General features: G+C 56.3%; 1 protein-coding gene across 1 annotated transcript in view; it reads left to right on the plus strand.

Annotated features, from left to right (window-relative positions):
• Nucleotides 1-4: 4 nt before the first annotated feature.
• Nucleotides 5-10170, plus strand: part of Ddx54 (DEAD-box helicase 54) — a 14515-nt gene continuing 4349 nt past the window's right edge. Inside the window, exons 1-12 of the mRNA XM_033762671.1 lie at nt 5-178; nt 2633-2762; nt 4583-4653; nt 4877-5065; nt 5145-5194; nt 5963-6004; nt 6089-6184; nt 6581-6702; nt 6788-6849; nt 6936-7067; nt 7802-8012; nt 9891-10102. Of these exons, the coding sequence (XP_033618562.1) occupies nt 5-178; nt 2633-2762; nt 4583-4653; nt 4877-5065; nt 5145-5194; nt 5963-6004; nt 6089-6184; nt 6581-6702; nt 6788-6849; nt 6936-7067; nt 7802-8012; nt 9891-10102 (1491 nt within the window). The remainder of the gene's footprint in view (nt 179-2632; nt 2763-4582; nt 4654-4876; nt 5066-5144; nt 5195-5962; nt 6005-6088; nt 6185-6580; nt 6703-6787; nt 6850-6935; nt 7068-7801; nt 8013-9890; nt 10103-10170) is intronic.

The raw sequence follows: 10170 nt of genomic DNA on the forward strand, positions 1-10170 counted from the left end.
CCGCATGGCGGCCGGCAGGCGTGCGGCGGCTGGACCGCGGTCGCCAGCTGCCATGGCTCAGTGGAAGAAGAAGAAGGGACTCCGAAAGCGCCGGGGCGCAGTCTCCCAGGCCCACGACAGCGACTCGGAGGATGGCGAGTTTGAGATTCAGGCGGAAGATGACGCCCGGGCGCGGAAGGTAGGAGCGCGGGGCTAGGACGCATGTCGGGGCCTCGGTTTCCCCGCGTGGGGCGGAGAGTCCGTCGGGCTGCTGGTCTGAGCCCGTGTCGCGGGGCCTGTAGCACCCGCGGGCGAGCTTCCCCATTGGGCTCTGGAGCCTGAGGGCCTTCCTGCCGGCCCCGGATGGCGCGACCTCATTGGCTACCCCACCCTGGGGTCGGGCCCCAGTGCCCATTCGTCCAATGGGGAGTGCGCGTGCGGAAGGTCTGACTTGCAGAGTTCCGGGGTGTGCGTGGGAGACTGCCTTAAGGGGGAGCCGGACCCTGGAGCTGAAGGCGCCGATGCCCCAGACCTCGGGGACACGAATAACAAATTACACCTGTACTGTACTTGTTGATCACTTACTGTACAGCGTCTATCCCTGAGTGCCCAATGTATGCGATGAGGGAGACAGGTGTGGGCACCGAGGTGGCGGAGGAGAGGTGTCCCAGGAATCCCCACCGCTCTGTGACCAGCGGTGGGCACCGAGCGGGCTTGAGGCGCTGGGATGAGTGCGTGAACGTTGGCATAAAGGGAATAGACCACACCCCCCCAGGCAGGGACTGCTGAGACCTCATCCATCTTCTTCCCACGCCGCTCTCAGCAGGAGCCGGGTGGAGGTGGAGAAGCGACCACGGACCAGAACTCAGGTAGACACAGGCAGCGAGGGCCAGAGAAGAAACTGTTACTGTGGCTCCGGCCAAAGGCAGTGCAGAGGCCCGGACCTGTATTCAAATGTGGCCCGACCCTGCACTGTCTGGGGCACTGGGTAGAAGCTGCTTGACTTTATACAAATGGCTCATCACCACCGAGAGGAGGGCTGGATCCCTGGACCTCCGGCCGACTGGCCACACTGCTTAGGTCGTGAGTGCGCTGTTAGAGCCTTGGCTCTCCCGCATCCGACCATGTTCTAGGTGTAACGGGTCTCTGTCCATTCACTCGTCCTTCCTTTCTGATCACAGCTGCATTCTGGAAAAGGATGGACTGGCTGTTCAGTAGCTCAGGTGACAGGATACACCCGACATACCCCAAATCCTTTGGCCTTGTTGTCGCTTATCTTCTACCAGTATACAGGTAGAAAAGCAAAGACCATCCAGGGAGTAAGAGAGAACAGGTTTAAGCGAGGTGTGGTGGCACACACCTGTAATCCGGGCATCTATGGAGGCTGAGGCAGGAGGGATCACAAGTTTGAATCCCACCTGGGAAATTTAGTGAGACCCTGTCAAATAAAAGGGGCTGAGGATATAGCTCAGTGGTAGAGCACTCCTGCTTTTGATCCTTAGCACAGGAGAGAGGTGGGATACTTTATTTATGTTTAACTTTATTAATTTATTTCCTTTAGACAGGGTCTCATTATATATTTGAGCCTGCCCTTGAACTCACTATGCAGCACAGGCTGGCCTTGAATTTGCCGAGATCCTCCTGCCTCAGTCTCCCAAGTGCTGGGATTACAAGTGTGCATCACCACACCATGCCCAGAGATGGCTTTTGTTTATGAAATGGCCTTTTGCTATGGTTGTCCAATCTGGTCTCAAACTCATGAGCGCAAGTGACCCTTCTTTCTCAGGCTCCAGGGATATGTTTTAAGTGGACACTGAACACATACTTTTTGTTTGCCAGGATAGAGGAAACCGCATTAAAAAAAAAAACAGAAACAAACATATTTAAGGATGGAAGTGTAGTTTGGTGGTAGAGCACCTGTTTAGCATGCATGAAATCCCAGCACCCTGGGAGGCTGAGATAGGAAGATCACAAGTTTTGTGCCCAGCTGAGCCCAGCCTGGGCAATTTAGCAACATCAGGAGCCCCTGGCTCAAAATGAAATTTTAAAAAAGTGCTGGGAGGTGGCGATTTAGCTCAGTGGTTCTGCTACCTCCCTTGCAAGTGCAAGGACCAAAGTCTGATCCCTGATACCAAAAAAAAAAAAAAAAAAGCACTGGGATAGTTCAGTGAGAAGATCCTGGGTTCAATCCCTGGTACAACAAAAACAAACCAAACCAGAATAGCTGGCCTCTAAAGTAATGTAATAGTTAAAAAATGAAAATACTTAAAATAAAAAAGTAGTAATAGAAGTACCAGTGGAAAGATGCCTAAATAATATTCACAGGAAAATTGATTTACATTAATTTTTAAAGGTTTCTATAAGCACCTACCTCAAGAAACTACAGGAGGAAAAAAAAAAGATTACCATATTTGATAGCCAGGCATGGTGGCGCATGCCTGTAATCCCAGCACTCAGGGAGGCTGAGGCAGGAGGATCACAAGTTCAAGCCCAGCCTGGGCAATTTAGGTACCCATGTACTAATGAACTAAAGTTAAAATAAAGACTAAAAAAGGACTGGGAATATATCTCAGTGCAAAGCCCCTGGGTTAAATCCCTACTAGTGTCAAAAAAAAAAGACAGGTAACATCGCCTCTCTGGTTCTCCCACCCAGCCAGGTCCTGGCCAACCCCTGCCCAGTTTCCCCTCCGCAGAGGGCACCTCGGACATGGAGCCAGACATGTGGGAGATGGTGCGGGCACAGAACAAGAAGAAGAAGAAGTCTGGGGGCTTCCAGTCCATGGGTGCGTAATCGAGCTGGGCTGGGAGTGGGGACAGCAGCGGGAGACCAGCCTGCCTCTGCCTTCTGTCACTGACACCTGCTCTGGCCCCACACTGTGGTAGGGGTGGGGAGACCGTGCCAGCACCGGGGGCCTCACACATGGCTTTACAAGTCCCTAGCTGCTGGGACAAAGATTTAAACTAAAATGAGAGCTGGGAGTGGTGGCGCACGCCTGCCTGTTATCAAAACTCCTTAGTCATACTTACATATAACTTTGCCGGGGATTTGGCTCCGCGGTTCAGTGGCCTTCCTTGCAAGCACAAGGACCTGAGTTTGATCCCCAGTACCACCCAAAAAATTAAAAAATAAATAAATAAAAGGGCTGGGGGGGCCGGGGATTTAGCTCAGCGGTTCGGTGGCCTGCCTCGCAAGCACAAGGACCTGAGTTTGATCCCCAGTACCACCCAAAAAATTAAAAAATAAATAAATAAAAGGGCTGGGGGGGCCGGGGATTTAGCTCAGCGGTTCGGTGGCCTGCCTCGCAAGCACAAGGACCTGAGTTTGATCCCCAGTACCACCCAAAAAATTAAAAAATAAATAAATAAAAGGGCTGGGGGGGCCGGGGATTTAGCTCAGCGGTTCGGTGGCCTGCCTCGCAAGCACAAGGACCTGAGTTTGATCCCCAGTACCACCCAAAAAATTAAAAAATAAATAAATAAAAGGGCTGGGGGGGCCGGGGATTTAGCTCAGCGGTTCGGTGGCCTGCCTCGCAAGCACAAGGACCTGAGTTTGATCCCCAGTACCACCCAAAAAATTAAAAAATAAATAAATAAAAGGGCTGGGGGTGGAGCTCAGTGGTAGAGAGCTTGGCTCATAGAATCTTGGCTGGTACGTAGCACAGTTTATGGACGTAAGTCAGTAGAGCTAAGGTGCTGTCTTTGTAGCCTCGGAGAGGAACAGGAGGCCTTTCCAGATGTGACCTGCAGACCCTTTCTTTTAACTGTTTTTGAATTGAATGTGTAAGCCAACAAGCACTCCAGAGCCCCACGGGGACCATGTCTGCAACCCTTGGGACCGACAGGTCAGCACCCCGCACACATAAAGAGACGCAGCCTGGGGAGAGCTGGGTGGTAAAAATGATGCGGTGGGTGAGTCCTTCTGCAGAGGCCGTGAGTCAGACCAACAACCGCGCTGCGCCCAACTTCACCACCAACGGCAAGAATGAAATCAGCTCCCTGGGGCTGGATTTTGCCTTTTGTGTCCCAGAGAGGAAGGATTGGCTGGAAAGCAGCTAAGGCCCCCGGCATCCACAGCTCCAGTCCGATTCTGTGCCCGGAGCCGCCACCCCCGGCACCCCACGTCTCACCCTCATCGGGGCCGGGGACTCGGCATCTTTCTTTTTTAAATGATCGAGAATTTGGAGCCTGTGGGGAAGTAGAGAGTAGTGGGTCTCGTGCCCACCCCAGACAGCTCAGCCCCGTGTCCCACCACAGCTGCACCTGTCCGGGAGACCCGGGGCCTTACCCCGAGAGCACAGTCAGCATCTGTCTCATGGCCCTGAGTGTGTCCAGGCCAGAGTCCAGATGAGCTTCACCTTTTGCAGTTGGGAGACTCTGGGGTCACACTTCATCTTAGCACCTTTTTATTTTTCTGAGACGAGATCTGTGTAGCCTCAAACTCTCGGCCCTGCTGCCTCGGCCTCCTGAATGCTGGGACTACAGGTGTACGCCCTACGTCTGTGCTTTCGCACTTTCTTTCTCTTGCTGTCGAACCCTTTGGTGAGCCGGTCCTGTGTCCTGTAAAGTTCCCCCAGCCCTGACCTGTGCCCCTGTTCTCCCCCAGGCTTGAGCTACCCGGTGTTCAAGGGCATCATGAAGAAAGGCTACAAAGTGCCGACGCCCATCCAGAGGAAGGTGAGAAGCCAAGGGCCGGGCCTAGGCAGGGCCGCTTCCTGTCATGGGGGCTGAAACACCGCAGGGCTCGCCTGTTTTGTAGGTAGTGAGCTGCCCGTCCCTGGAAGTGTGCCAACCGCTGTTTGCAGGAATGGGACTGGGGCTGGGTGATGGTCCTGTCCATTCGCAGAGACCCCTTGTTCTCCCACAAGGGAATGAGCCTGCCCCGTCTGTGTCCCCGCAGACCATCCCAGTGATCCTGGACGGCAAGGACACGGTGGCCATGGCACGGACAGGCAGCGGCAAGACGGCATGCTTCCTCATCCCCATGTTCGAGCGGCTCAAGACCCGCAGCGCCCAGAGCGGCGCCCGCGCCCTCGTCCTCTCGCCCACCCGGGAGCTGGCCTTGCAGACCATGAAGTTCACCAAGGAGGTGCGGCGGGGAGGGGCTGGGGCTGGGGCCAGGCTAGGGCCCTGAGTGGCTGACAGTGTCCCCCTCTCTCCCTCCACAGCTGGGCAAGTTCACCGGCCTCAAGACAGCCCTGATCCTGGGCGGGGACAAGTAAGGGCCCTTCCCCAGGTCCCAGCCTCAGCACACGCGTGGTCCCCGTGTCGTGCTTCTTAGTAATGGGGTGCACACCGGGGAATCATGGTGGCCCAGGGCAACTAAAGCCTGGGTCCTGGGGGGCCTCACTCCCGGAGAGCCCAAGAGCCGCCCAAATGTAGGGACAGGGATGGGGTGCAGCGCTGTTGGCCTAGGGTTCCATCTCTAGTGCCACAAAAACAGCAAAAAGCAGGATGTACAAAGGTCAGGGGTCACCTTACCATTCTAGGGAGGCATGGTGCTCACGTCTGGGACCCCAGCACTGTGGAGGCTGAGGCAGGAGGATCACCGTGAGTTTGAAACCAGCCTGTGCTACACAGTGAGAGCCTGTCTCAGAAAACAAAACAAAGGGTCGTTTCCTGGCTTGCTCACACTGTCCTTCCGAGACAGCAGCCCGGGATCCTGCTCCTGCGGCTGTCCCAAGAGCATCTCCGGGGTGGCCAGAGTTAGGGGTGTGCACCCCAGAGCTTTAAGGACAGACACATCGAGAGGAGAGGACCCGGGGTTCTGTGTGAAGCCTGCAGTCCCAGGGCTGGTTGCTCGGTGGCAGCCTTGGGTCCCGGGGAGCCCTGAGCTCTCTGCTTGATCCAGCTCCTCTCCGTGACCAGGGCAGTGCCCTCGCCTGGCGTCACGGCTACGGCTGTCCCTTGGCCTGTGTTTGGGGCAGTGCTCGGGACTTGGTACTAGAGCCCTGCTCCCTCCTGCTCACCCTCCTCTCCTCCCCAGAATGGAGGACCAGTTCGCAGCCCTGCACGAGAACCCCGACATGTGAGTCTGTGCCCTGGGGTGTGCTCCGGGGTCCCTTCCCAGAGGGCACTAGAGGGGTGACCCGGCCTGTGCACCCTCTTCCAGAATCATCGCCACCCCAGGGCGGCTGGTGCACGTGGTCGTGGAGATGAGCCTGAAGCTACAGAGTGTGGAGTACGTGGTTTTCGACGAGGCCGACAGGTGAGCCGCAGGTGTGCCCAGCACGGGACAGGCCTGGGAAGGCAGCTGATCCCAAAGAGATTAGAGGGCCGGGGATCTAGCTCAGTGGTTCGGTGGCCTGCCTTGCAAGCGCAAGGACCCAAGTTCAATCCCCGGTACAAAAAAAAAAAAAAAAAAAACCCAAAGAGATTAGAAATAGAACAATGTTGAAAGCTGGGAGCCAGGCGTGGTGGCGCATGCCTGTCACCCAGCACTCAGGAGGCTGAGGCAGGAGGATTACAAGTTCAAGGCCAGCCTGGGCTGCATAGCGAGACCCTGTCTCAAACCCAAAGGAAAGGTGAGGTGGCACAGGTACCCGTGGCAGATGTGCGTGATGGGTGACCGGCGCCCTGGTGACCCTCCCTCTGCTGTCCCCAGGCTCTTTGAGATGGGCTTTGCGGAGCAGCTGCAAGAGATCATCAGCCGCCTGCCTGGGGGCCACCAGACGGTGCTGTTCTCGGCCACACTGCCCAAGCTGCTGGTGGAGTTCGCCCGCGCGGGTGAGCGAGGGGCAGCGCTGGTGTCGCCCGGGCTCGGGTCCCTTCCTGCCCCTCAGTGACGCCCCGCCTCCTGTGCCTGCTGCAGGCCTCACGGAGCCCGTGCTCATCCGGCTGGATGTGGACGCCAAGCTCAACGAACAGCTCAAGGTGAGGTGGACCTGGCGTCCCCAGGCCCAGGGCCAGGACGGTGCCTGTGGACCCCGAATGCCCACCACCTGCCTCTGTCCCCCCAGACCTCCTTCCTCCTGGTGCGTGAGGACACCAAGGCTGCTGTGCTGCTGCATCTGCTGCGCACTGTGGTGCGGCCCCAGGACCAGACCGTGGTGTTTGTGGCCACCAAGCACCACGCCGAATACCTCACTGAGGTGAGTGGCTGCAAGGTGGTGGGGACCGGCTCCCGCCTGCGCTGCACTTCCAAGTGCGGCCACCAGAGGGCGGCAGCGCCGCGGGACGCTGCTGTTGCCAGCAGCCCCTGGCCGGTCTTGGTTCCCCTCCTACCCTGCCTTCCATCTCAGTTCTGCGGTGTGTTGGAAGTTTTATTTTTTTAATTTTATTTTATGTATTTACTTTTGCAGTATTGCAGATTAAGTCCTGGGCATATCTAAATATTTAAAATTTTGAGAGAGCGCTTTTGCTGCGTTGCCCAGGCTGGGCTCGGACTTTCTCTCCTCCTGTCTCATCCTGGAGTGGGGGACGACAGCCATGTGCCGCCAGGCAGGGTTTAGGGGAGATCGGAGGCCTGACTGTCACAGGGCACTGTGAGTGCTTGTAGTGTTTTCAGGCGTGTGCCTGTTGCCCCGTGGATGCAGCGCAGAGGGGCCCAGGTCCCCGCCCAGCCACCCCGGTACTCTCGGGATGTGGCTCCCCTGTCCCCTTGCTCTGTGGTCCTCGTGCGTCTGCTGTGCCGTGAACGAGGCTGAGGGAGTAGATTTCGGGGAGCGCAGCCAGCACTGGGCACTCTGACCCACTGAACATCAGCAGCTACAGAGCAGAGCCGCTGTCCCCTCCGTGGTGAGGACAGTGAGGCGCCCGTACACGTCATGGCCTTGCGCCCACCGCGGCCTGGTCCCTCCTCTCACCCCCGCCTCCGCCCGTGCAGCTGCTGTGTACCCAGCACATGAGCTGCGCCCACATCTACAGCGCCCTGGACCAGACAGCCCGCAAGATCAACCTGGCCAGGTTCGTGCACGGCAAGTGCTCCACGCTCATCGTCACCGACCTGGCCGCGCGCGGCCTGGACATCCCGCTGCTGGACAACGTTATCAACTACAGCTTCCCTGCCAAGGGCAAGCTCTTCCTGCACCGTGTGGGTGAGGAACGCTGGCGTCCCAGGGGCCCCCGATCCCGCGCTCTCACTCACTGCCCTTTGACCACTAACCCCAGCAGACCCGAACTTCGAACTCACTCATCCCATTCTTGTGCCTCGGGGTCTTGCCGTGCAGTCCTCCTGCCTCAGCCTCCCGAGTGCTGGGATCACAGGCGTGCTCCACCACACCCAGCCTCTGGCCACTTCCTGAAGTAGTTCTGGAAGCCTCTTTCGTCTGTCTTTATAAAATGTGACCGGAGTAATGGTGACTGCTGCCACCGAGCACCATCTAGCAAAGGCAGCTCTCAGGAGCACTGCAGTCTTCAGCCATCTGCTCCCTGGATCTGGCCCCGGGTACCGGCTCTTCCCGCATCAGAATAACCGTGAAAGGGAAACAGTTTGGATCGATTCAGGACCAGGGCAACCAGAGTGGGACAAGTAAAGACATGAAGAGACTTCCACAGCTGCTTCTGAAAGTGGCAAAATGATGGGTTAAGTGTGTCTGATGTGAGGGGAGTGTTTTGCTGTCAGAAGTTCTTCATTTGTGGGTTTTTTGTTTTTTTTGTTGTTGTTTTTTTTGTTTGTTTGTTCGGTTTTTTTTTTTGGTACCGGGGATCGAACTCGGCTCCTTCCATTTGCGAGGCAGTTGGCAGAACCACTGAGCTAAATCCCCAGCCCATTCGTGGTATTTTTGACTGACTACCACTTGTGTTATAAATGCGGGTATGTACGGGGCTTGAGCAGGGTCCCGGTGCCCTCCCCTTACGTGGCTGCCCATGGCAGGTGGAGTAAACATGTTCTGGCTGCCGGGCTGGAAGTGGCCTAGGGTTGCAGAGGGTCCCCTCCCTACCCCTTGAGGGTCCCAGGCCAGGGTCCATGCCTTCTGTCTGTCCCCTAGTCCCCATTGCTCTGTGGGACTGTTTTGTGTGTCCAGGCCCCACATGTACTAGATGATCAAGAGCATAAACCTCAATGAAACCTCCAAATGTGACACCTAGTTCTCCTCAGATACAGAAATAGCTTGGGCATGGCAGTGCACACCTGTAATCCCAGCACTCGGGAGGCTGAGGCAGGAGGATCACTGAGTTTGAGGCCAGCCTGGGCTACATAGGGAGACACTGTCTCAAAAGTAAACAAACCAAAAAAGATCTAGAAACAGGCTGAAATATGATGATGCATTTGGAAGTACACTTAATACAATATTGGAGTTCTGTGTGGATGTTCTTTTCTGTAACTTGCTCTGACTAGTATCAGTGAATGCTAGGAATCCTGTCATTTACTCTAAAGTGTCACTCTGACACTTTCCTGGGAAAAGCTAGGTATTCGGTATTTTTGTTTTAGTCACTGTACCATCATGACTGCTGAATATGCAGTGGTAGGAAAGCTGCCATGAACACCATGTAAATGAGTAACTGGATGTGGCTGTGGCAATAAAACTTTATTGACACTAACAAGCAGGGGGCCAGATTGGGCCCACCCTTTCCTCAGCTGTTTAATGCCTCCTTGTCATCAGTTACTAACCTAACCAGCCTTCAGCCTTTAGGTAGTGTCCAGTGTGGGATGTTCCAGTCAGGGCTGTCCTAAGCCCTTATACATGTGAATCTTTGTATTTTTTATAATTTGGGGGGGTATTCTCAGAGGTGGGGCTGCCAAAGACTTGGTACTGGTTATTGGCAGTGCACTGTTCTTTGTTTTGCCAAATTCTCGAGTTGTTTTGGCTCCCACGCTTTCCCTGAGGCCATGACTGACTGTCTCCTTCCCTGGGTGGGAAGAGCAGCTCAGGGGACCGGGCCCCAGCTCAGCCCTTAGGGGCAGCACCTCCGGTTCACGCTGGCATGGGACCCTCTCCTGTACTGCAACTTGAGCGTCGCCTCTCCTGCAGGCCGTGTGGCCCGGGCTGGCCGGAGCGGCACAGCCTACTCCTTGGTGTCCCCGGCCGAGGTTCCCTACCTGCTGGACCTGCACCTGTTTGTGGGCCGCACCCTCAGCCTTGCCCCCCCCAATGAGGAGCCTGCGGGTGAGTGGGGGTGCAGGCCTGGGTCCCCTCAATGTGTGGAGCCAGCAGGGGACAGGCCTGGCTCCGAGCGGGAGGAGGTGGGGCAGTTGTGGGTGGACAGCTCGCGAGCCGGCTGGACGCCTCTGGCCTGGCCAGCCCTCGCAGT

The sequence above is a fragment of the Fukomys damarensis genome, unplaced genomic scaffold (genome assembly GCF_012274545.1).
Source record: "Fukomys damarensis isolate Sample0158 unplaced genomic scaffold, DMR_v1.0_HiC HiC_scaffold_12, whole genome shotgun sequence".
Taxonomy (NCBI): domain Eukaryota; kingdom Metazoa; phylum Chordata; class Mammalia; order Rodentia; family Bathyergidae; genus Fukomys; species Fukomys damarensis.